The following is a 27,640-nucleotide window of genomic DNA, read 5'->3' on the forward strand; positions in this document are numbered from 1 at the left end:
GTGCCTAGCCCTAACCTCCCCCCCCCCGTGCCTAACCCTAACCCCCCCTCTTAAGTGCCTAAGCCTAACCCCCCCCTTCCTCGCTGCCTAACCCTAAGTCCCCAGGGGGGTGCCTAACCCCAACCTCCCCCCTGGGGTACCTAACCCTAACCCTCCCTCCCCCTAGCCTAACCTCCCGTGGGGGTGCCTAACCCTAAGTCCCCCCGGGAGCCCTAAACTTATGCGCAGCTGTCCCCTGCGGTGCCCGGCATCCGCTCGTCGGGATGCCGGTCTCCAGGCGTCGGGCAAATTTAGACGCCTGTCATTTGTCCCTAGTCGGGATAAAGCAGTCTGGAAGCCGGCGGTCGGCATTTAGACCGTCGGGTTCCAGACTACATCCCCTTTGCATTAAGGCCTGAGAGCCTCTTAGACTAAAGATTCCTTTAACACATTCGTAGTTTATTTATTTTAAGCTGCCTTTTCCTCACTATCCTTTCTCACATAGATGCTGGCCACCTGCAAGACCTCTCACTTCTCCTGGTTCCTTGTGGTCTCACGTTTAGTGGAAGATTGCTGTGAAGTCCCAAAAGAAGGAGAGCTGCTTTTCTCCAGCGTGGACCCGAACGTTCGTGTTGAGTTTCCAGCGGGTGTAACCGTGGAGACTCGTACAATTCGCATGCAGGTCAGTGATCTTAAGTGACCACATTCTTGCTTGTCTTTTTCCTGCAACTCTGTCCTTCTTTATCCTTCTTAAGCAGTTTTGATCCTTGCAATTCTGTGAATCTCAGTTCTGTGTGAGAAAATGTGACTTTCTCTTTTACAGGTTTTACTGGTCAGTACAAAATTGCTTGAAAAAATGACAGGAGACTCTGAGTCCACAACAAGCCCCCTCCTGTGTCTTTCACAGAGTTCAGCAGACAACTTCTTGAGACCTGTTAAAGTCCAGCTGCCCCTCCCGCCAGGCGTAACAGGTCAGGCATTACACAGGCTGTGCTGTGCATGTTGCTAGGGTTTATCGCTTTGTGTGCTGGCAGTAACTACACAGTATGGCTCTTTGCAGGTGATACTGTGGACTCTTCCCGGTTGTTCCTCTTACATGGTGACCCACAAGCGCAGACCTGGACAGACATAACAAATCAGGTTGTGCTCCAGATAACTCACATTTATACCCAGTTTCAGGTGGATCATTTTTCCTGGTGAGTCTCGCCTGTGAGTTTCCTTTATCTTTGGCATAATTTGCAATTAACAAAAAATGTAACAAATAGTGCAGTATATAAGATATGGCCCGACTTGTGCTCTGGGACTCAGGCCCTGATTCAGAGCCGGACGCTCTGACAGAGCGCTCGCTCTGAATCAGGGCCGCCCCTATGAATTTTAGAGCAGCCTCCTGGCCGCTCGCATAGCTGTGGGTGACCACCCACAGCTATAGCGAGCGGCCAGGAAGATGGTCGTCATCGGGCTTGCGACGAGACCCTTGTGGTACGGTCTCGTCTGCCGCAAGCCCTGGAGTGCTTTTGGCTCTATCAGAGCCAAAAGCACTTCCACTGACATCACTTGTGATGTCAGTGGGGCCAGCCCCAGACAGTAGGCGTTCCCATGGGAACGCCTCCGTCTGGCCAGCCACGCCCCCGGCACGCCCACCGAAGGCGGCGTTTTGTCACTCACCACCGACAGCACGCCCCCTTTGTAGCGAGACCCATAGCTACTGCTTGCCCGTCGCTATGCAGCTCTCGCGCATGCGCACGACTGAGCCGGCTCCCTCGTGCACATGCACACTGGGCGAACATCGACCCACTTGCGAGCGCTCAGCGCTCGCGAGCGGGTCTGAATCAGACCCTCAGTTTATTGTTTACGTTGTGGATGTTTCAAAAGTATTCCTGATTGAAAATTGTTATTTGTTTTCGAAAGCTTTTGTTGACAAAATGTATCTTCTAACAGTATAGGTTTCATGTAACTTATATTGCCAAAATGATCTTTTTTTTTATTTTTTTATTTTTTTATTAAGGTACTGGCTATGGTACACCACAAAATCCTATGTGGGGGAATTAGCCCAGAATGTGTATAAACGGCTGCGTATGTACCAGGTGAACTTTGTTGCTCTACAGAGGAAGCGAGAACCGGAACAGGTACTGCTGCAGTGCGTCCCCAAACACAAGGTACAGTCATGTGACTTTTGTTTTTCCTGCTGACCTCTACATGACAGGAAACTGCTGAAAATATGGACCAATCAGGTGCCAATATTGTCATCACATGACCTCTTGCTGGTGTACAATGATCACAACACTTTTGCTGACATGTCAAACATTTCAAATATTTTACTGATCAGTTCCTCTTTAGGCTGCTACAAGTTTTAGAAGTTACATGTTTTAAGTTTGTAAATCCCCATCCAAAAGTACAATGTTATCACAGATATAATGAGCACTACGATGACTACACAGCCTTCAAGAAGTCCAGGATATAATGTGACAATACACAAATATACATATTTTTTAATAATTTTTTTAATATTGCAAACTTAGGGCCTGATTCAGAGATGAAAACAAATACACTCACGGATCGCAGTTGTGAAAATATGATAATGAGCCACTTACCGTCCATTGCTTAGACTTCCACTGAAAGCATCTCACATTTGCCGCTCACACACCGCATCGGTGTACGAGATCAGGCAGCTGTCAGCCACTTTGGCAAATCAAAGCTGTCGCAGACATAGCTGGTCTCCAGACATGCACAGGGCTCTCCTGCTGTGAGCAAGGATATAGTGGCTAATTTATGGATGCCCAAACCTGAACTGTTAGAAGACCGCGTTTGGGAACCTCTGCACTAGATGATTTTTTTCATCTGATCCGGTAGCTTGGAGCGACATATTGAGCACATCGTCTAGTGTGTACCTGCTAGGTCGCTGACAATATGATCCTCCATCGGCACTACATGTGGGTTCGACGGGCGATATTGTTAGCGAGGGCCTAGCTACCGAATGCAGCATGGCCCCCACCGTAGCTTCACTGCTGCTGGCATCGGCAAGTGTGTATGCACTTGCCGATGATAGCTCCCACGCCTGGTCGCGGCGCTGACAAGGTCGGGCACACGAGACATCGTCTAGTGTGTACCGGCCTTAACTTACATGATACCTTTTATATTCTCCATGTCAGCTTATATTTGTAAGTCAAAGCTTTTGAGTTTGTGTAAATTATGATTTGAACTGTACTGAGAAAGACATATATATTTATTTTGTAGAATATCAGAATCACTGAGGTGAAACCACAACCGTGTTGCGGCTAAGTAATAGCATGACGTGAGATGCATGTGTGTCTTATATGGATTTGTGGTGTGACTAATGTGCTTTGTAACCTAAAGAATGATAAAACTATTTTTGGTTAGTATGTTACTGATGTAGCTGTGTTTTAGTAGAAGTGACAATCACTGATTGTGGGAAAGGCATCAGAAAGTCTGACAAGCAAGAAAGTTTTGACTTGATTTTTTTTGTCCTTATATAAAGGCCGAGATTAGAAAGGTGGGCAACAAATGTAATTAATGTACCATGAAGGTAAATATAGGGGGCTGCTTTAGAATTGAACCAATATGTACTCCCAATATTTGTAGAAAAAGATGCCCAAAAAACAGGGTACGTCAGACGTATCCTATGTTTGTCCAGCTCAAAAAAAGTAGGTAGTATTTGGTATGCGTTCGACATCCCAGCTTACCTTACCGGCGTCAGAATCCGGCATCCCCGTCCAACGGGATGCCAAAGGTAAGTAACGGGTTTGAGGGGAGGCTTAGGTTTAGGGGTTAGGTTTAGGAACTAGGGGGGGAGGTTAGGTTCAGGCACCAGGGAGGGTTAGGGTAGGGAGAGGGGAGGGGGTTAGCATACCGACCACCGGTGTTGGTCGATGTTAACCCTGTCGGGATCCAGGCGTCGGGATTCTGACTGCCTGGATCCCGTCTGTCGGTATTACATACCAATTCCATTTATTTATTGCCAGTTATTTATATAGTACACACATAGGAAATAAACGCTATAACGGGGAGAAAATACAAACTCAACACAGTTTAGGGCTGTAGTGGGTATTGAACCCACAACTTCAGTGCTGTGGGGCAATAATGCTAACCATTACACTGTCTGTTCTGCTCAGATTTGCATCAGATATAAGAAGTATCCTATACAGAAATGGGAATATTTTCTTGACCATAGTTGTGAGTCACATTTTTCACAAACATACAAACATTTCCACCTTTGTTTTCCACTTCCAAAATGTGGGTTCTTTCTTGTAATATCCTAAGTGAAAATGCTAATAAATTACTGCGATTAGATTGCTGAGACTTGATCTGATATAAGAATTATGCCTTGTCAGCTGGTGGGGGGGTCATTATACAATCAGCTCATCAAATGCACCTAGACAGTTTATATGTATATGAGTGGTCGAAGTGGGGGCATGGAGACAGAGTGTGCGCGCCGAAGGCGTGCAAAAAAATGGGTGTGGCTATGCATCATGAGGGGTGTGGCTACGTGTTGTGAGGGATGTGGCCACTGAAAATGGGGGCGTGTCATGCATCCATCTCTCATTCCTACCTTTCATCTCTCACTTTTTGCCCCTCTCGCTCATCTCAAACACATAGGCCCCCACCGCAGAAAATAAATAAATCACATAATCTGTGCATGGAAAAAAAACACACCTTGGCACCTATAATGAAAAACCAAACACATCGGCCCCTACAGGAAATAAATAAATCACATTACCGTTGCATGGGGAAAAAAAACGGCACCCATATGAAAAAAATCAAACACGGGGTATATAAACTAAAGTGCGGGTTTTTAAAAGTGGAGATGTTGCTCACAGCAACCAATTAGATTCTACTTAACATGTATCCAGCACCTTCTAGAACAGGGGTGGGCAATAAGCGGCCCTCCAGCTGTTGTTCAACTATAAATCCCAGCATGCATTGCAACATTTTTAGCATGACCAAATAGCAAAACTGTGTCAGAGAATGCTGGGATGTGTAGTTTTACAACAGCTGGGGGACGCTTATAGCCCACCCATATTCTAGAAGATAATAACTAGAATCTGATTGGTTGCTACAGTATGAACAACATCTCCACTACTAAAAACCTGCATTTTTGTAAATATACCCCATAGGCTCCCACAGGAAATAGATAAATCACAGGAGCTTTCCATGAAAAAAATAAAAAAAAAACACACACACATTGGCACCGTTCGGAATAAAATAGGCCCCACAGGAAATAAATAAAACACATAGGGCACGATTCTATTCAACGCAAAATGAATAGCGCCAGTAATCAGCTCCCGGAGCTATTCAATTCATTTGCGTTGATAAGCCTTGTTTAAGGCGTGAGAACGAGCCTTCCCGGATCTAACTTCTCGCAGAATTGAATAGCTCCAGGCGCTATTCACTTCGCGTTTTATTGAATCATGCCCTTACAATTGTTCTGGGTGACGTCCAATGCAGCAATTCAAATTCTGCTCCTTTGGGTACACATTACTGTGGGTAACACATTTCTTCTCTCATCCTCATTATGTGTTTTGTATGCCAAAACGGCTGTTGGGGGTGCTGATACCATGAGTGTGCTTCCAGGTGCTTCAAAAGTAATGGGTGCTCGAATAAATAGAATTTACTTTAAACACCACTCAGAGGAATTCCCCCAATAGGTTTTGCAAGAAAAAAAAAAAATCACACAGGTTTTGCATAAAAAAAACCCGCACATATTGGGGGCAATTTAATTAAATGTGATGTGAATAGCGCCGGGAAGTAGTCAATACAGTTGTTTCCACCATGTCCGGCACTTAGTCGGGAGATGCGCGTTAGAAAGCCTTTAGTGAGGTGTTTAGGCGTGCTAACCGGCATTTTCCAAATAAAGTCCCGGCTGCAATGCTGTCAGCACTGCACTAAACTTAAAAACAGCATTGCGGCCGGGACTTTAGTCAGATTTCTGCTTGCACTCTCAGGAGGGTGTGAGCATAAATCCTTTAGTTGAACTTATAGGTGCGTACAGAGTAGACTTTTTTTAAACAATATTGCCGATAACGACACATCGTTACGACAATTTTGTTTAATCGTCTAGTGTGTATGCACTAGATCATTAATGATGTGCGCTCCCATGGGTTGTTAACGATATGCCCAGTCGTTTGTACTTGCAGTACAATCTGGGGATAACATTTGTGATGCCATGCTGCTGAATGCAGCATGGCCACCCTCTCCCTCCCCCGTCGTTACCGGCATCGGCAAGTGTGTACGCACTTAACGATGCCACCGATGCGGGGGTGCAGGCTCCCGTCGCCAATACCAGTGCCTACACACATCGTCTATTGTGTACACACCTTAACTGCCTGTCCAATAGAATAGCTCCAGGAACCTGTTCCCAGCGCTATTCAACATTGCCCTAAATTGATTGACCCCATTGGCACCGATGGGAAAATAAAAAATACATAGACCACAGGAAATAACAAACAAACTTAGGGCAGTATCCAAGTAGCCTGGATATATTTTCTGTAGTGAAAAACGTGGATTTTTCGACGATAATCCCTGTTTTTCGCTGACTTTTGACATTTTTACCCTATCCCATTTGTTTCTGGTGAACAAATAGGATAATTCGCCCGAAAAAAAAACACATACAATCAGTGATAAAGTTACTTACTTATGTGTTTTCACCAATAAGTGTCTGCATCGGGCCGGACTGCGGGGCTACTTGGATAGCTCCGGGGGATCCACATCACGTTCGGTGGTAATTGGATACCGCCCATAGGCGCTGCATGAAAAAAACTAAAACATATTGGCACAGATAGGGAAATGTTGTGGGGTACAAAGGGGTGGTAAGGAACACAAAGGTAATGAGGCACATAGAGAAGGTGGGGTACACAGGGGAGGTGGGGGTAGACAGAAAAGGTGTAATGCACAAAGGAAATGAGGTACACAGAAGGGGGTACACAAAGGAAATGAGGTACACAGAGGAGGTGGGGTACACAGAGGAGGAGGGGTACACACTATAGAGAAATAGTAACTGTAATCTTGTATTACTTACCAGTTTCTTGCTGTCTCCAACTGAGAATTGAAAAGGTGGAGCAAATGCTGTACTAGGGGGGGTGGAAGTATACATCTTTTCCTCACTCCCTTCCCTTTACCTCAAGGGTGGAAGTAACAGCAGTAAAAATAAGCTCCAGGGCTTAAGCGGACAGGCAGACTCAGTCACCCGAGCAGTATGAGAGTCTGTGCCGTCTGTTACTCCTTTCACTGAATCCGGCAGGGGCCGGCTGAGCACACAGCCACACACTGGCTGGCGGGGAGGCGGCAGCGGCTGAGGTAGAATCCTGGACTCTCCCACGGGGATGTGGCAGAGACTTTCCGGCAGTGAGTAAGGGGCCGGCACTGGCAGGCGGGCGAAACGGGCACCGGGTGGCACACTGCCAGAATTTACATAGAGCCAGCCACTCAATCTTATCACACACTGCAGCTGGCTATGGCTTTAGGGGGCCAGGGCTGTCCTCCTGTAACCGACGCCCTGTGAGCAGCGTCAGCCACTGACAGCAGCGGGCGGAGGCATGTAGCTTACCCGCACATCACTGTAGTCACGCCTCTGCCCTTGCAATTAAAAATAAATAAATTGTTTAATGCTTGAAGTGCCAGTATGCCATACCGTTGCATACCGGCACACTTCGAGCACTGTGTATATGTATATAATAAATAAAAAAAGGCGTATAGTAAATGTAACCCCAAGAATGTGTGAATGTTCTGAATGAACATAGTAGAAAATTTACCACAGTTCTATCAATGTAGCGGGTAAAGATGTCATTCAATACTGATAGGGAGGTGGCACATTTGGAGGTGTTACATTTACTTAACTCGACAGCGAATCGGAACCTTAGGTACAAAGCAGAGAAAAAAGACCTGCATGGTACCGTGACTTGGGTGGTCAGGGACTTTTACCAGACTCTATCTTAGTTTATACTTTCTCATTTGTACTCTGATTTGTTTTTTTTGTTTTTGTAATGTTTTATACTAGTTTCTTCACCAATTAAATATTTTTTTGTATTTAAGCACTAATATTGTGTTGGGATCCGTTATAATGTTATCTGACAAGTGTTCTCCAAGAAGTGGGTTCCATTAAATGATGAAGAGTGAAAACAGAAACATAGCATTGATGTAAGAAAATGGTTACAAAAAATGTACGTTAAATTTACTAGTGATTGAAATGAGAGTTTGTATTGTCCAATCACACAACATTAAGAAACACGTTTATTTAAGAAGGAGGTAATGTTGGGACATCTGGCTTTTGGAAGTGATATAAACTAATTAAACTCTATGTTTAGGGGGATCAGAAATGGATTGGAAATAAATTGTCTCCTGGATGTGAGGGTAGCGGTGAGGGGGTAGAAGTAACTAAATTTGCCCACAGTCCATCAGGACAATCTGCAATGTCATTGTTAAATGGGGAATGGAAATGGAATTAGGACAGTAGCCGGTATATCCACTATAGAATATATAAGCTGCAAGCTAATAAAAGGAACATATCTCTCATCAATGGCTCTATCTTACTGCACGGGTGATGTTATGGGAATTTCTGGATAGCACTGGATAGAGAAGGAAACATACAGAGTAGAGTGAGTGTTTCTGAAGGTGGTAATCTGACTGTAGGGGAGAAGAGAGTGAAGCAGGAGAATACAGAGAAAGTGTAGAGGGAAAGGGAGGCCACAGACCAGGCACAGAAATATGAGCACATGTGGGGCTTGTGGCTGTGATGGAGTGCAGTGACTGGCTGGAAACACCATGAGCAGAATTAGATCGAGTGCGATATGACACAGATGCATGTAGCTAGGACCAGTGGCGTAACTAGGGCAGGGCGAGCGGGGTGCGTGCCCTGTGCGCCGTTGGACCGGCGGCGTGGGGGGGCCCACCCGCCCTAGTTAGCCAGTGTAGCGCCGACCGCAATGAGTGTGGGCAGCGCTACACATTTACACAGGAGCGGCGCTAGGCTTCCAGCGCCGGTCCTGTGCTTCACACCTGAGCCCGTTCCCTCCCCCTGAGCGCTTGCCCAATAGCGCTAGGAGGCGGGCTCAGGCTGTGCATAACACGCATCGCCGCCAGCGCTGGCGGCGATGCGCGTGTTAAACAGCAGCCAATGAGAGTCAGATAGACTCTCATTGACTGCTGCAGCACCCACTGCAAGAGCCGGACTTCCGTCCAGCTCCTGCAGTGGGTAATGGGACTGACGTCATGACGTCTGTCCCATAATGCTGAGCGCGCCAGCCCGGGCGGGAGCGGCGTCCCGAGCAGGACCAGGAGCAGAGATTCAGGTAAGTATATTAATATATATATAAACATACATATATATATATATTTTAACCTATCTGCACAACGGGAGAGGGGGGTGGCTACTACTGGGGGGACCTCTACTGGGGGGGGGCTACTCTACTGGGGACTACTACTTGGGGGGGAACTACCACTGGGGGCATTATAAAAGGGGCCTATTACTAGAGGCACTGCACTCGGGGGACCACTACTGGGGGCAATAATAGGAAGGTCCACTACAGGGGGCACTGGATAGGGGGGATCGCTACAGGGTGCCTGCATAAGAGGACCACTACTGGGAAAACTGCATGGGGGGGACTACTGCTGGGGGCACTATATAAAGGGCACTGCATAGGGGGGGGACTACTACTGGGGGCACCATATAAAGGGCACTGCATAAGGGGATACCGCTACTGGGCGCACTGCATTGTGGGGACTGCTACTGGGGGCACTGCATAAGGGGGAACACTACGTGGGGCACTGCATTTGGGGGGCCACTACTGGGGGTACTGAGTAAGGGGAACTAATTGGGGGCTGTATAAGGGGGACCACTACTGGGGATACTGTATAAGGGGCACTACTATGGGCCTGCATAAGAGGGACCACAACTGCATACTGGGGGTACTGTATAAGGGGTACTACTGGGGTTAAGGTGCATATGGATAGGAATGTTCAGCGTGAAAATTAAGGGGTGTGTCATGTTGACACGCCCCATTTTTAAGTGACCATGCCCATTTTTTTCCGGGCGCACCTTCGGCGCGCGCACATCTCACAGGATGTTGGGGGGGGGCTCCCTTTTCAAATTTGCCCTGGGCTCCAAATACCCTAGTTACGCCACTGGCTAGGACCAGGGAGATCCGTGCTACATGCATCTGTGTCATAGGTTGTGCTGCTTCGGTAAAATAAAAAAAAAATGGCAACCGAGCTAGTCAGAACCAGCCCTGGCTGCCAAAATGCGGGGCGCAACCAGCACTGGGCTCTGATCCAGTCCTGGTTCTGGAAATACAGGAGGAAAAATGGAATAGGGTCCTCCTGTATTATCCACAACCAGGACTTTTTCTAGTGGGGGCTAATGCCACAGCCAGGGGAGCCCTTTCACCGGGCCCCCCAGCCAAAACATTAACCCTGACCGGTAGTCAGGCCGAGGCCAGGGATCCCTAGGGAGCTTGGAACCCCCCCCCCCCAAGAAAGGGGTCCCCCTTTCCAGGGCACCCCAGGCCTAGGCTGATAGCCCAGGGCTATCCCAGGGACCTCTGGGCGGTGGGTGTCGGGTTGATTATGTAGTGCATTTCAAAGTACCAGCATTCGGGGCATTATGGGCCCGCTGGTACCTGTAGTTCCACTGCAAAAGCAAAATTAAAATAAACACAGGACACACCCCTACGTCGTATGTCCCCTGTATTTAAGCACATCCAGCACTGGGTCACTAAAAGCCCGAGGCTGGTTGCTCTTTTGGGAAGGGGGGATTTTTTTGTTTTTATTTACAGTTTTTTTTATTTATTTTTGTTACCGCAAAAGCATAGACTGGTCTCACTGACACGTCCGGCGCTCTGTGTCAATGACACAGATGCAAGTAGCACAGATCTCATGGTCCGTGTGTGCAACTGTGTAGTTGAAATACACAACAGCACAGACTGGTCTCACTGACCCATCCGTGCTCTGTGTCAATGACACAGATCCATGTGGCACGGATCTCCCTGGTCCGTGCTACATGCATCTGTATCATGTACCATGTGACAAACAGCATACGATGTGTGTCACATCTTACACGATAGGTTGCAATCTATTGGTTTTTCTGTAAGATCTACGATCCAGCAATACCACACCGGGGATGCGCATCGGTATCGTAAAAGTACAAAAACAACACACGATGTGCAGGATTGATCGTTACGAACGATCGAAATCGTCCACATCGTGCAAAAAATCGCACCGTGTATGGGCCATATAAGACTTGCTATCTCTATCATTTCCCTTTACAAATCATTGTTCCTAGAATTCACATTTGCAGTTACTTGCTAGTGATTTGTGTGATTATTGTTGACATATAACGTGACTTAGTGCAAAGCGAGCATGTTGCATGATGATACGTTTTGCATGTATCAGTGTGCTTACTGAAAGTACATGCATGTATCCCAAATACAAACTGATGGGATTTGAATGAGAGAACCTTACTTCATAAGGAAAAATATGTTTATATTCAGGAGGGGATCTTCTCTATGTGCCATTATTTCACATAAAGATCTGTACAAACCAGGCACAATGTTTTAAAACACTTGTGATAAACAAGATTTAGAAATTAACCCTGTAATTGTTCTGTTAATGGTTGTAGTGGAAGTTTTATATTTCTTTGTAGAGTTTATTAGAGAGTCTATAGGAAATAGTGAAACGGAATTGAGCAATAAAACAAGAGTTCACTAAAAGACCATTATAGGAATGTTTACTCTTGTGTTAGGAATAGTATAGGAATCTTTGGGTTAAAGGAATAGGTATCCTTTGGTTAAAGGAATGTGTCCTTGGGTTACAGGAATGGGTGTTCTTGGGTTATAGGAATGGGTGTAATATTGTGTTACAGGAATGGATAATCTTAGGTTAATGGAGTGGGTATCCTTGCATTGGTATATGGACTTGAGATAGACAGTTAAAAGGTCGACAATGTCTAGATAGACACCAGATGTTAGACTGGCAATAGGTCGACATTGTCAAAGGTCGACACGAAAATGTTCGACACACAAATGGTTGACAATTTTTTTTGTATTTAAGGGTTAGGGTTAGGCACTTATGCCGACTGTTAGGCACCAGGATGGAGTGTTAGTGGTAGGCACTAGAAGGGATGGTTAGGGTCAGGCACCTTCCCTGACGGTTAGGGTTAGGCACCAAGGGTAGGGCTAGAGTGAAGATTAGAGTTTGAAAAAAGTCTTGACTATTTTGTGCACAGAATTTTATTGTGTCAACCTTTTCACACTGTTGACCATTTGTAACTGTCGATCTTCTTGCATGTCGACCTATTGCCGATCTAACATCTGGTGTCTATACCACACCCCCTTGGATTATAGTAATCGGTAAACTTTGGTTATAGGAATGGGTGTAATCTTGTGTTACACAAATGGGTAATCTTGTCCTATAGGGGTCTATTTACTAAGCAGCTCCCAACTGCCATCTCACAGGCTGTGTTTGAAAAATGACAGGTGGGAGCTGATTGGCTGGCACCTTATGACTTTCTTATCACTTTTCACTCTGTCTCCTAACACTGCTTAGTAAATAGACCCCATTGTGTTAAAGTGAAGTTCACAAGCTTCCCAGATGTCACAAATTAAGAAAGATTAATTGTATATTAGACAGTTTCAGATACAATTTTATGTGTTTTCTGTTCTCCTATAAAATGCCTTTCTTCTGCTTCTCAGAGTCCTTTAATAAGATTTTTTTTCTCCACCCCAGGTGGACTCTACAGTGAAGAGGTTGCAAGATAGATATAAGGGCCCGGAGCCGTCCGACCTTGTGGAGCTTGTAGAGGGGGAACAGTTCTTTGCAGCATTCGAACAAGGCCTGAAGCTGCATTCCGGTATAATGCCTTCTCCGCTTTAGCTTCCAGATTCTTCTTTCTTGTCTCACCAAAATAGTTTTCTGATAGCCATTTCCTGGTTTATTCTTCACTAGAACAATGAGTAGTGATTGGAAGGCTTCCAGGGAATGTTCTCTGGAGATAATATTCACTTAAGCCTTTCTAACAGACGGGATTTCTGGAAAGACAGCCCTGTGTATCTATGCCCCACTGACTGGATTTTTTGAGGATTACACTGAATATCCACCTGCATTTTCCAGAAGTCCCTTCTAATTTTGGATGGGCTGGTTTTTTCTTTATCACGCACCAAGCTCTCTTAGTACATACCAAGTATGCCCTGCATAGCGTGACTTTGATGACCGATCTGGGACTATTTCAGTCCACATTGGTGCATCTGATTTTACAGCCTTCTTACTGCACTGTGATCCTGGATAACATTTGTAGTTTTCACAGCTCCCTGTGCCAAAAACACTACATGGTCCCACTGGATAACGATCAGGGGCGTATCTACCATTGGCCTGGATGGCGCCAGCCAAGGGGGGGCGCTATCCGGGGGTGCCACCCATGGCCAGGGGGTAGAATCAAGACAGGACCGCCAGGACTGCAGTCCCGGGCACACCCCTGTGGCTCGACGGCTCCTCAGTGCAGCAGCAGCGCTGAGGCGCACATGACATCATGACGTCACGCACGCCTTGTTAAAAAAAAAAAGCTTTATTTATTCTATGTACTGGGCAGCCTCCGGCAAGCGATGGCGGCTGCCTGGATCTTGACATCTGGGAACTTCCGAGATGTCAAGGTCCGGGCAGCCGCCATCACATGCCAGCGGTTGCCTGCTAGGTACATAGAATAAATAAAGTTTTTTTTTTTTTCTCTTTTTGTTTTGAACAAAGCCTGGGTGACGTCATGTGCGCCTCATCGCTGCTGCTGCACTGAGGAGCCGCCGAGCCACAGGCTGACGTTGTTAAGTATTTGTGGGCTGTTGGGGGCCGATGGCTGGATGGTGGGGGCCAGGGAATAGAGCCGGGGACTTTATGCGGGGGGGGCAGGGACTGGAGCAGGGGGGCCAGCGACTGGAGCCCCACATTATAACCAGGTTAATGGCTGGGGAGACAGGAGGGTGATGGCTGGGGAGACAGAAGTGGGATGGTGGGGCTGGGGAGACAGGAGAGGGATGGCTAAGGAGACAAAAAGGGGGCTGCCTGAAGAAATAGAAGGGGTTGCTGACTGATAAAACATGGGGGTTGCCTGGGGATACAGAAGGAGGGTTGGCTGTAGAGACATTATAAATACAGAGTAATTATTCAGAAAATATGGGGGGCGCCAGTCCATTACTTTGCCAGGGGCGCTCGGACCCCTAGATACACCCCTGATACCGATTGACATTGTAACCAGTCAAGACCATTGTCTGGTGGTACAATGACAGGGGATAATAATGGAAAGTAGTGCTTATAACAGACTTTTAGTACTAGCTACTCAGCCTTGAATCCATACACAATTATTGGCTGACGTTACATTTTCTTTCTTCCTTTATTGTGTTATTTCGACACCATTACTCTCGGTCACGTAACAATGGTATGTTGAAGCTAGTTTTACTGTGACCTTGTAATATATCTTTGCAAAAGCTGATTAATTATCTCATTTTGCCCTAGTACGTCCTGATTGTGTGGATGGCAGAATACGTTTTGTGTTCTTCTCGCGTATGAAAAACATGAAGGAGGTGTATGTGACAACTTCTGAAACTACTGAGAAAGATGTTAAGGGACAGGTAAACCATAATTATTGGTTTCCATGCTTTATAGCCTTGTAATGATTTTATCTCAATTATGAGTGCGATGCACAGAATAAACTGTTTGTTCATATACAACACTACCGTTCAAAAGTTTGGGGTCACCCAGACAATTTTGTGTTTTAAATGAAAAGTGACTTTTATTTTTAAAATGAGTTGCAAAGTGAATAGAACATACAGTCAAATCATTAGCAAGGTTAGAAATAATTATTTTTACTTAAACTTTGCTTTCGTCAAAGAATGCTCCTTTTGCAGCAATTACAGCATTGCAGTCCTTTGGCATTCTAGCTGTTAATTTGTTGAGGTAATCTGAAGAAATTTCACCCCACGCTTCCTGAAGTACCTCCCACAAGTTGGATTGGCTTGATGGGCAGTTATTGCCAAGCTACTCCTACAACAGCTCAATGGGGTTGAGATCTGGTGATTGCGCTGGCCACTCCATTACAGACAGAATACCAGCTGCCTGCTTCTTCCCTAAATAGTTCTTGCATAATTTGGAGGTGTGCTTTGGGTCATTGTCCTGTTGGAGGTGGAAATTGGCTCCAATCAAGCGCTGTCCACAGGGTATGGCATGGCGTTGCAAAATGGAGTGATAGTCTTCCTTATTCAAAATCCCTTTTACCTTGTACAAATCTCCCACTTTACCAGCACCAAAGCAGCCCCAGACCATCACATTACCTCCGCCATGCTTGACAGATGGCGACAGGCACTCTTCCAGCATCCTTTCACTTGTTCTGCATCTCTCAAATGTTCTTCTGTGTGATCCAAACACCTCAAACTTCGATTCGTCTGTCCAAAACACTTTTTTTTCCAATGTCTGTGTTCTTTTGCCCATATTAATATTTTCCTTTTATTGGCCAGTCTCAGATATGACGTTTTCTTTGCCACTCTGCCTAGAAGGCCAGCATCCCGGAGTCACCTCCTCCCTGTAGACGTTAACATTGGCGTTTTGCGGGTACCATTTAATGAAGCTGCCAGTTGAGGACTTGTGAGGCGTTAATTTCTCAAACTAGAGACTCTAATGTACCTGTCTTCTTGCACAGTTGTGCATCGGGGCCTCCCACTTCTCTTTCTACTCTGGTTAGAGCCTGTTTGTGCTGTTCTCTGAAGGGAGTAGTACACACTGTTGTAGGAAATGTTCAGTTTCTTGGCAATTTCTCGCATGGAATAGCTTTCATTTCTAAGAACAAAAATAGACTGTCGAGTTTCACATGAAAGTTCTCTTTTTCTGGCCATTTGGAGAGTATAATCGAACCCACAAATGTGATACTCCAGATACTCAACTAGCTCAAAGGAAGGCCAGTTTTATAGCGTTTCTATAACGAGCAAACCGGTTTTCAGCTGTGCTAACATAATTCCACAAGGGTTTTCAAATCAGTAGTCTTCTAACGCGCTTAACATACACAATGAACCATTAGAACACTGGAGTGATGGTTGCTGGAAATGTACCTCTATACACCTATGTAGATATTCCTTTAAAAACCAGACGTTTGCAGCTAGTATAGTCATTTACCACATTAACAATGTATAGAGTGTATTTCTGATTAATTTAATGTTATCTTCTTTGAAAAAAACAGTGCTTTTCTTTCAAAAGTAAAGAAATTTCTAAGTGACCCCAAACTTTTGAACGGTAGTGTATGAATTCAATTTTTTCACTATAGAACAGTAAAGTTAGGTAACCTGAGAATGCCCAAATGTTGGGAGACTACAAATGCCAGCAGATCACGCTGAGACTTGTAGTTCCTGGACATTCAAAGGTTGTTTTAGCCTGGTGTACAAATACTATATATTAGTTGTGGTAATATGCTATTATACATAACTTTTTGCTGTTTTAGGTGTCATTTTACCGTGGATCAGTACCAGAAGCTCTTCCTGAAGAGGCCACTAGGCACAGGAGGGGCCCTAGTGACTGGATGGCAACACTGCCTATCAAATTACCTGTAAGAGGATATTTTCTGTTACCCAAAATGTTGGACTCCACTAGATTCTCTGATTTAACTCCTTGATTATTTTTTTTGGTTGTATTAATTTTAAGACCATGTGTTTCCTGCCCTCTGTACATATAGAAACCGAAAGGCCTGGATGGAGAATCTGAAAGACAAAGGAATGGTCACTCATTGCGCCCCTTGAATTTAGGTAATGCTGAGATGGGTTATCTGACAGAAACCAACCTCCTCAGTATCGCCAGGCAAATTGGATCAGACTGGATGAACATTGGCTTTAACCTGGGTCTGACGTATGCAGAGCTACAGCGTATTGGTTTTAATAACAGGTGAGAGATTCAGCATTATGTAGCACAGACAGATGTTAGTCATCCTCTCATAACCATCATTGTTCTACTTATGCTATATGGTAAATTGGGACAGTTTTAATCTGACTCATCAGACAGATCAGGGGACTGAAAGCAAGGTGGGGTGGTACAGAGCAAGGGACAGTAAGCGGGGCAGGGGCAGAGCAGGGGACAGAAATCGAGGTGGGATGGTACAGATCGGGGGCGGAGCGTGACTGAGCAGCAGGCAGAGAGGAACAGAAAGCGGGTCCGGGTGGTATAGAGCCGGGGTGAAGCAGGACTGGGCAGCAGAGGAGGACGCAGTGGAGCAGCTTATGCCAGGTCCATTTACTAGTTCATTACATATTACCATAGCTATTAAACCATACCCCCGCTGTATAGAAACTTGCCACACTATGGGGCGTAGTTGTGCCCCCTCTGGAGACTACGCCTCCCCAGTACCCTCGATGGCTTTGGTTTTCATTCTGACCGGAACTCACAGGCATTCAGTTTTTTGTTTGGTGTGGCAGGATCAGATGCATCTTTATAACAGGAGGACTTCTCAGGCAGTACCAAGCTTTTTATTTCATGCTATATTTTATTTATTTTTTACTCAGGGCAAGCAGCGCTAGGCATCCTAAAGGACGCCTGTGCTGCTGCTCCACCTACGCCCGCCGGCGCCGCAACACCAGTAACCGGGCTGGTGATTTCGGCGAGCAACAGCAGAGCTTGGCTAGAGGCGATGCTGGGACCCGGGACTGCAGTCAGAGCACGGGGATGCTGATAAGGTAGTAACCGTGTGGCAGTCCGTACCTCCGGCGGTTGGAGACCTGCCGGAGGTTGCTGTAGTGGGGTGAATGCTGCATCCGCTCCCCCACTAGACCACAGGGGCAAGTCAGCCTGGCGTCGGGGACAGTGGCGGCGGACATGATTAAAGGCCAGTGCACCCGAGGGTGTTAATACCGCATAGGGGAGGTAGGCTCTCCCTGGCAGACCCTCCCCCGAACCAGATGCCGATCCTGCTGAGGTTTTCCCGCGTCTGGGTTGCTCCTCCTACCCTCCTCTGTATATGAGACACCCAGCGACCACTATCATTGTTGTGCTGAAGCTGCTGGTCTCAGGAGGTTTTGGGTCTAGTTTCCCTGAATACCTCTTCCTAGAGCCCAGGTTATACAGCGCTCAAAATCCTACCAAGCCTTGTGTTTTGAGTAGTTGATTCAGGGCCCAGTGCAAGTATATTATATATGCCTTGTATGTGACTTTCTATCTCTGCTGTGTGCTTACTGCCTTTTATTTTTCATGTACTGTCAGGTATAACTATCACTGCTATTTTATCCTCAACCCTTTGCTACAGGTGTGTGGGGAATATATATTTTTTTGTTTCTTTCCCAAATTGTACTTCACATTTATTGTTTGTAAAGGCAGTCACATCTGCACTTATTTATTATGTCTAAGAATAAGGGTAAACGGAAAACTGAGGCCCCGGTGCTGGTTTCATGTAAAAGCTGTTTGGCGGGCTTGTCCCCTCAGGACTTTATACAGGATGGTTTGTGTGCTGTTTGTTATAAAAAAAAAACACCTCACCAGTCCAGTCTACCAGGTTATGATGCAGCTAGTGGACCATTTGGCTACTCCCACACTGCCTCCCATAATGGGATACTCACAGCAGTTCCAGTCTGCTAAATTTACCCCCCTATACATCCTTCCTGGATGGATGTTTATGCCCACTCAAGTCATAGTACGGCTCAGTCAGCTGCTGCGTTTCAACAAATGTTGCAAGCAAACAGACCGGTAGCCACTAAAGTGCCTAAGCAGACAATATAATTTTATCAGTCTGCTCAGCATGTAGATTCAGACGCATCATCGGAGGAGTCAGATGATGCGCTGGGTTCTTCTCCATGGTTTCTCTCAGGAGAGGAGGACCATCCTTCTACAGCGGATGTCCCTTCTTTGGTGAGGGTGGTCAAATCAGTCCTAAATATAGAGGATGATGAGCCAGATCCTAGACCTAAGGCTCCAGTGTTTAAACACCAGAAGGTGGTAAAAGCTGAGTTTCCTAAGTCTGAGCAGCTCACTGAACTTATTGAGGCAGCAAGGAGTACTTCGGATAAATGGTTCCATGTTACTAAAAGATCAGCATCTTTGTATCCTTTCCCACCTACTGAATGTACTAAGTGGGAAGTCCTACTCCTACTGTGGATGCTCATGTGATACATTTAGTCAGGAGTACTACGTTGCCTATACCGTCAGCATCTTCCCTCAAAGAACCTACAGATAGAAAACTTGAAACATGTCTTAAATCAGTGTTTTCATTGTCTGGAGCTGTTACTCAGCCGGCTATGGCTGCGGCCTGGGTATCCAAGGCTCTTGAAGAATGGACGGGGGGATTGGAAGATACTCTACCAAATGCTACCAGAGAACAGCTGACATATCTCTCCACATATGTGAAGCGGCTTCCTATTTGGGAGAAGCTGCAATAGATGCTGGGCTCCTGGCTTCTAAAGCATCGGCAGCTTTGGTTACGGTCCTGGAAAGCAGATCCAAGAGGGCTCTGGAATCCTTACCTTTTCATGGGAACAGAGTTAGATAAGATAGTGGCTACTCTGGCAGCCTCAAAATCTGCAGGTCTGCCATCAACCGCTACATCAAAGTCTAGGCAGTCTTCTTTTTGGTCCTTTTGCCCTCAGGGAAAAGCAAAAGGACAGCCTTTCTCCAGACCCATCTTGTTCTCGCAGGACCACCAAGCAGCAAACTAAAAGGTCCTGGCCGGTCAGACATCCAGCTTACAAGCCGGACAACAAACCCTCTGCCTGATGGAGGGGGCCTTCTCCTGGGGTATCCCAGGATGGGAGGTCGACTTCTTCATTTTGTGGACTAATGGCATTAAACAACAAGACGCCTGGGTCCGAAAAGTGGTCTCTTAGGGGTATGTCCTCACCTTCCGGAGGCATCCTCCACAGAAGTTTTTTTGTACAACTCCCCATTCAGATTCTACCAAGGCCTTGGCCCTCCAGGAGGCCATTTACTCCCTGCTGCAGGCAGGGGTGATAATCCCAGTTCCTGTGGTTCAACAAGGAAGGGGTTATTTTACCAATCTGTTCTGTTCAGAAATCAAATGGGTCTCATCGCTCTATTCTAAATCTGAAAACCATCAACAAGTTTATCCATGTACCCAAGTTCCGCAGGGAGACTCTTCGGTCAATTATTTTGGCGTTGTAACTTTTATGGCTTCCCTGGATAATCAGGATGCGTATCTGCATGTGCCTATTACGGCATCCCACCAACAATTTCTACCGTTTGCTGTCCTGCGACAACATTGATTCTCTCCCGGTGGAATGGGCAGTATTATATAATGCGGTCTCAGAGGATCCTTTTCACTCCGGAAGTTCTGCTCTCTCTCTCGTGGTGGCTACAAAAGTCTCATCTGGACAAGGGTCGCCCATTTTGGATTCATAATTGGATGCTAATCACCACGGACGCCAATCTTCGCGGATGAGGGGCGGTGACAGGTCATCATACCTCTCAGGGAAGATGGACAAATCAGGAAAGTCACCTGCCCATAAAAATCCTGGAGCTTCGTGCAGTATGCAAAGCACTTATCATGGCACAGGACCTCCTCCAAAGCATGTCGGTCCATATCCAGTCCGACAACGCGACCACAGTAGCCTATCTCAATCATCAAGGAGGCACGCAAAGCCAGGCAGCCATGAGGGAAGTGACAAACATTCCGATCTGGGCAGAACATCGTTTTCCGGCTATTTCGGCATCTTTCATCCAGGGAGTCCACAACTGGGAAGCGGACTTCCTAAGTTGTCAGGATATACACACCGGAGAGTGGGCTCTCCATACGGGAGTCTTTCGACTCCTGGTGAACAAATGGTGCCTACCAGACGTAGACCCCATGGCCTAATATCACAACCACAAGGTCTCTAGTTACGGGTCCTGGACCAGAGATCCCTTAGCCACCATGCACTGGCAGTGAGGTGGGACTTCAAGCTGGCGTACCTCTTTCCTCCGATTTCCCTCCTCCCAAGGGTCCTCAAGGAATTCAAGCAGGAAGGCGGCACAGTAATACTAGTAGCTGCTGCTTGGCCCAGGCGCCATTGGTTCACTGACATACGAAATCTATCCATAGACACTCCGTTTCCTCTTCCTCTATGGCCGAATCTGTTAGCGCAGGGTCCTTGTCTGCATCCGAACTTACCTCGTCTGTCTTTGACAGCGTGGCTCTTGAGTCTTCCATCTTAAAAGCCAAAGGTTTCTCCAGATCTGTGATTCAGACGATGCTTAGGGCATGAAAACCTTCCTCTGCCCGCATCTATTACAGAGTTTGGCACTCTTTTGGTCAATGGTGTTCCCACAGAAAGTATGACCCTAAGGTTTTTAGGGTTTCCCGGGTACTTGCTCTGGGTTAGACCTCTGTCTCTGCCTGGCCACCCTGAGAGTACAGGTTTCTGCGCTGTCAGTTTGGTTCCAGCAAAGAATCGCTTCTCTGCCCGATGTTGGAATCTCTTTTCAGGGTGTTCTTGTTCTCAGAGTTCAGCCACCCTTTGTCCCACCAGTGGCACCATTGGATTTGTCTTTGGTTCACAAGGGGCTGCAGGCTCCCCCATTTGAACCTCTGGATTCAGTAGATTTGAATTGGTGGACAGCGAAGACACTTTTTCTCCTCGCTATCTCCTCTGCACGCAGAGTCTCTGATTTGGCAGCACTCTCTTGTCGCTCCCCCTTTTTTATTTTTCACCAGGATAGAGCTGTCCTCCGTACACGTGCGGGTTACCTTTCTAAGGTAGTGTCCCGTTTTCATGTGAATGAAGAGATTGTGGTTCCAGCTTTCCAGTCTTCAGACCTTTCTGTAGGTGAAGCCTCCCTGGATGTGGTTCGTGCTCTCCGTATCTATGTGGATCGTACAAACTCTTTTAGAAAATCAGATGCTCTTTTTGTGTTGTATGGGTTTCACAAACAAGGCTAGCCAGCTAACAAACAAACAAACTCTGGCTCGATGGTTGCGTATGCCTATCTCTCAAGCTTACACGCAGGCTGATCTCCCTGTTCCAAACACAACAACAGCACATTCTACCCGGTCTGTGGGACCATAATGGGCGTTTCGTCGCGTTGCCTCTGCTGAATAATTGTGCAAGGCAGCCACGTGGTCTTCTGGCCACACTTTTCTTAGGTTCTGCGCTTGACACCTTTTGCCTCTCAGGATGTTTCCTTTGGGCGTCGGATTCTTCTTTCTCCCCGGGAGTTTCCGAACCCTTAGGGGAACTGCCTGGGGCGGGCTATATGTGGAGGACCAGAGGCATCCTGGGAGCTGAAATCTTAATGGTTTGGTGCCTGGATCACTCCAACCACATTTCCCCATGGTATCCCTGTGGACCCTATGGACCTTGAAGAAAAAGAGTTAACAAAGGTAAGTCTACCATAACTCTTTATTTTTTTTCGCTTTAACATAATGTCATGTATTGCTTGTCTTCTGAGCAAATGACCATGATTATTCCCTGCCTCCTCAGCAAAGACCTGAACCAGCTAGTCTTGGACATGCTTTTTTCTTGGGCCCAGAAGAACTCTAGTCAGCCAGACAGTGTGCAGAAGCTGGTGGAAGCCATGCGGAACAGCAAGAGAAATGATATAGCAGACGAGATAGAAGACGTCATTACTTTGGGAAAAGAAAAGTACACACAGTCCATCCGGAGAGTAGGGCTGGACCAAGGCAACAGCAGTGAGGACTCTGCCATAGCAATGAGCCAGTCGTGAGGACACAAGCAGGCAAGATGGTACATGAGAGACGTCCTAAAACTTCAGACAAAAGACCATATGTTAAGGGTTTTGACTTTAAAAAAAACAAATATGAGCCATATAGATCACAAGGTTGTGTTTGACCTGGAGTTCAGGAACTACAGATGAGCAGGTTTCCCACAAATTTTAAAGTAGTATCTCACAGTGTAAAGAACATTTCTCTTGTTTTATAAGCATTAATAGGGGGAAATCCAATTAGGTGCGAGTTTGTTTCATGAAACTCATACACTTAGTACGAATGCATGCGACTTGGGAGAAGGGCATGAAAGTGGGGAAACCATTCTGGACCCAAAAAAGTTACAACACCATTAGCAGAATCATACAGAAGGCTCTTAGTGGGCATAAAAAAATACTGAAGGTTTTGAAATGGTGTCAAATGGCTGATTTGTGTTTTGTTTTTACAAAATTATAAAAAAATTAATTTTTTATCTCAAATGAATTAAATCAAAATGTAGAAAAAAATGTAAAAATTATAAGAAACAATTTCTTTCATTTAAAAGAAATTCTGTAATTACATCTGGTTTGCCTAAACTCATGATAACGTTGATTTAGGGGTAATTTCAGGCCTTTTTTTTAAACCCATAAATGACATGTAATTGTTGGGCCAATTCAGCTAGATGAAATCTTCTAAATGCCTAATTAGTCATTAGAGGGGGGCTGTCCAAGGGGTTCTGCACTGTGGGCCTGATTCAGACCCGCTCGCAAGTGCAAGCGGGTCGATGGTGCTCTAGTGCGCATGCGCACGACGGAGGCTGCTCCGTCGTGCGCATGCGCGAGACCCGGCTAGCGACGGGGAAGCCGTCGCTCCGGGTCTTGCACCAAAGGGGGCGTGCTGTCGATGTTGATTGACAGCACGCCCCCTTTGGTGGGCGTGGCTGCCAGATGGAGGCGTTCCCATGGGAACGCCTACCATCTGGGTCCGGCCCCACTGACATCACTAGTGATATCAGTGGGAGTGATTTTGGCTCTGATAGAGCCAAAATCACTCCAGGGCTTGCGGTCACCGAGACCTTACCGCAGAGTCTCGACGTAAGCCCGATGGTCGCGATGGTCTTGACCATCGCGACCATCTTTTTGGCCGCTCGCATATGCTGTGGGTGGCAACCCACAGCTATGCGAGCGGCCGGGAGGCCGCTCCAAGTTTAGGTAGGAGGGTCCTGATTCAGAGCGAGCGCTCTGGTCAGAGTGTCCGGCTCTGAATTAGGCCCTGTGTCCCAACATTTTTACCTTCAAATAAAGACTTTCCATGACTTCTCACACACTCAAGCACAAACAAAACACGATTTTCCTCTGAAAAAAAAAAAATTGAGTTTGGAATTGGAATGTAATTTCACTTCGCAGTGTGAATTTGGCATGAAAGCGGCTCGCACAAGCCAACTCGCACCAACTCGCACCAACTCGCACCTAACTGGATTGACCCCATAGTGTTTATTGGTAAGATTGTCTTCAGGGGAAAAATAGCTTACAGAACAGAATAGAGAAAGCCCTTATAATGTGATGTGTACTCTTGGCAGCCAATAATTAAACTTTTGTCTTCAATAACCTCAGGGTAGAGCCCCCTTACACACATCTTACAATTTGGTCTTACAATTTGAATTACAGAAATATTTAAATGAGGAATGCATGCATATAAGTTCAATAACAACCATACAATTAGATTGTATATAACTTATTCAGATGAGTTGGACATATTTTATACTAATGTAGAGAGATTGTGTGTGTGTGACAGAATTGTACAATTGCTCACAACAGTTTGTATGTTCTGCAAAGCTAAACTGGAAAATATTTTTTGTGGGGTAATACAAATACTTTCTGTTTACATCAGTGTACTGTGAAATTTGCAAGAATGAATTTGCCAGCCATGGGTCCTAGTTTTGATCGCACAGGTCTCGCCATCAGATTCGCTGGGTATTCTCACGATGCCATAAATAGATGTAATACCTGTTCGATACTTTAGGGACAGGTCATTTTTGAGATGCTTGGAATAAATGGGCTTTGTTTTATGTTTTGTTTTTGTTTTTTTTACTCTTCTACAAGGCCTGTACATATACCTATAGATGGAAGTATGTAAGATGCAGATATAGTTAAAAAGCCGTTCAATTAGAATTTTACTACTAAGTGGACTGTAAATACATTATTATCTAATGAAAGAAACAGCTATTATACCAAGGAAAATAAATTAGATCAAGTGCCCAGTATAAAGCATTTTCAGTGTTGGCAAAGACTTGTCCTGTCTGGGGGGGGAGATGTTACTTTCAACACAAACAACTTACATAAAAATTTGTGCTGGAGTAGTGTACACCACAAAAAGACAAATACTGTCTCTTGTAAAAAAAAAAACTTTTATAATTGTGTAAATATATTTAAAGAAAACTTTTTATGATGTCTGAGACATTTAAACCTTGGCACATTTTAGGTGTGTCAGACTGTATGTCAAAACTTTGTGTACATGGATATTGCATACTTCTAATGGCAGAAATTAATAATAAACCAAGATGTAAATGTGTGTGTTTTTTGTCTTTCTTTTTATATTTGCCCATATTTTTTTGGTTTGGTATTGGCACATTCCTGTCCTTACATACATGTAGCTGCATCCTGTGTGCATCACCTTTCTCCCTCAGTAAACATACGTTATAATGGGATGTAGTCAGGTTACTGGCGACCAGGATGCCGGCCGTCGGAATCCCGACGCTTATCTTTAGTTCCACGCCGAAATCCCGAACGAAGGCAAGCCGGGTTTCTTAGATCGTAGCTGCGGGGGGGGAGTTAGGTTTAGGGATCCCCGGCAGGAGAGTTTACGGTTAGGCACCCCCCCGGGTAGTGTTAGGCTAGGGAAAGGGGGGGTTCGAGTTAGGCACCACGGGGGGGAGGTTAGTGTTAGGCACCCACCGGGAGGGTTAAGTTTAGGGTGCGGGAAGGAGGGGTTAGGGTTAGGCACCTCTGGGGGGACTTAGGGTTAGGCACCACCCCGGGAGTTATAGGGTTAGGCACCTCTAAGGGAGGGTTAGGAGAGGGGAGGGGAGGTACTTACCTGCCCCAGTCGGAATCTCCATCCTTCGGTCTTTCAGCGTCGGTATTTCATCCGGTGGCTACTCAGCCGCCGGCATTACATACCGATTCTGTTATAATATTCTGTCAAAAGAAAGTTGCATTTGTGATAACCCTATCCCCCCCCTCTATAAACCATGTAAATTCAAACGAATAATGAAAAAACCCGATTGGGCCTGATTGTAAAACGGGCGATTGCCTGTGCGACTTTAAGCAAATACCACTACAAGGCTTAGTACATAGAACCCAAATTGATCTGTACCTAATCTCTTTGTCAGTAACATCTCTCTGTTATTCTTAGGGGTATATTACTAAAATGCAGGTTTTTAGAAGTGGAGATGTTGCCCATAGCAACCAGATTCTAGCTATTATTTTCTATAAGGTGCTAGATAAATATAAAGTAGAATCTGATTGGGTTTTTAGAATTGGAGATGTTGCCCATAACACAAAGTTTAGTAAATAAATATACCCCTTAGACGGTACAACTGTTTATATGATGGTTTTCTAGCTGGAGTAGTCATTTATAGCCTAGTCCCATTTATTTGTCTGTGATATAATTATGTCACTCATGCAGACCTGCCCATTGCTGTAACACTGGTGATGGAGCATCATGAACTATTGTTGTAGATATATAATTGAATTTTATTTAGATCTTAACACTGTAATCAATTTGGAATATTGCATAATTTACTACTCCTAGATCTGTCACTGACCTATATGGATATAAGAGGAGGCGCAGCATTTCTCCTGTGCATTGCCAAAGCAGCTTTGGATCTGTCATGTACCTCAGTTTGTGCAAACGCCTAGACTTCTTGCAGAGGGTTTATGGAGCAGTGTAGCGTCATTTGGGAACAAGTTTTCACAGGCAAAGAGAAGGCATTTGGTGGCGTGGATGCGGTGGTAACAAATCAGAGGAGGCACATCGATGCACCTTGTTTTGTGGGGCAAGACAGGAACAAAAACTTCTTCAGTAAAACAATATTACTGAAATATATACAGAAGGGTGTCCCTTTTCATGCGGATGGGTGCACAGCCACTTACAGTTAGCAAAAGAACCATGAATTCTGCATCAGCTGGCAGTCTTCATGTCTTGTCCTATAATTAATGGGACCTGTCTTGTGCCTTACGTTATACCTTGTGAAGAGCTTAGCCATTGGACTCCTTCTCAAACACCATAGCCAGCAACAGGGCCACATTCAATGTTCTTTCTCTCATGAATCATTTCAATTAGGCTAAAAGAAGCAGTATTTTAGGAGAAACACAGAGATTTATTTTAAATGATGAGCAGTACTAAAGTGGTAGTAGTTACATAAGGCGCCTCTGGGGGGTTCTGCCTCTATGCACACTTAGAGCCGTATTCAATTAGAGCGGACCTGCGATACTTTTTCGCCTCCCCGGACTTTCCGCCTGTTTTGCAGGTGGAAAAGTATCGCCCGCTTTACCCCGTTTTAAATTTGAAAGTACGCGAAAATGGGACCCGGCGAAACTTGAACAGGCGGAAAGTACTGTCAAATTTGGGGAAATCAGCCTGACACCCCCCAAAAGATGCTCTGACATGGGGGTTAGCTATGGTTACCCCCGATTTGGCATGCTGAAGGTATTTGGTGTTTTTAAACGGGCTCAATAGTTGCTAAATAAATGGGGCTTGTTTAGATTTGGATGTAAGTCAGTATTATGACACGTCTCTCAGATGTAGCAGTACACGCCCACTTTACCGCCGCGCTCATAGGTGGTGCTCTCACAATCTCTCTGAAATGCTTTTTCAAAAGTAGGCAATTATGATGCAAAGTCAAGTCACACTTTGTGCTGTGTATCAGGTGCGCAAAAAAAACACCATCTTGGTTTATGACTGTATTCGATGGTCACATGTAGTATTATATTTTACCAGAAGATGGTACTGGTT

General features: G+C 45.7%; 1 protein-coding gene across 2 annotated transcripts in view; it reads left to right on the top strand.

Annotated features, from left to right (window-relative positions):
• PIDD1 (p53-induced death domain protein 1) overlaps positions 1–23,444 on the top strand; it is a 39,434-nt gene extending 15,990 nt beyond the window's left edge. For both annotated transcript variants that reach the window (XM_088470993.1, XM_088470994.1), the window contains 9 exons: positions 485–661; positions 803–950; positions 1,040–1,175; positions 1,985–2,135; positions 12,712–12,835; positions 14,485–14,600; positions 16,457–16,561; positions 16,688–16,893; positions 22,404–23,444. In XM_088470993.1, the coding sequence (XP_088327119.1) occupies positions 485–661; positions 803–950; positions 1,040–1,175; positions 1,985–2,135; positions 12,712–12,835; positions 14,485–14,600; positions 16,457–16,561; positions 16,688–16,893; positions 22,404–22,647 (1,407 nt within the window). In that variant the 3' untranslated portion in view covers positions 22,648–23,444. The remainder of the gene's footprint in view (positions 1–484; positions 662–802; positions 951–1,039; positions 1,176–1,984; positions 2,136–12,711; positions 12,836–14,484; positions 14,601–16,456; positions 16,562–16,687; positions 16,894–22,403) is intronic.
• Positions 23,445–27,640: the final 4,196 nt, after the last annotated feature.

Source organism: Taudactylus pleione, unplaced genomic scaffold, assembly GCF_031769625.1.
Source record: "Taudactylus pleione unplaced genomic scaffold, aTauple2 ptg000109l, whole genome shotgun sequence".
NCBI classification, from domain to species: Eukaryota; Metazoa; Chordata; class Amphibia; order Anura; family Myobatrachidae; genus Taudactylus; species Taudactylus pleione.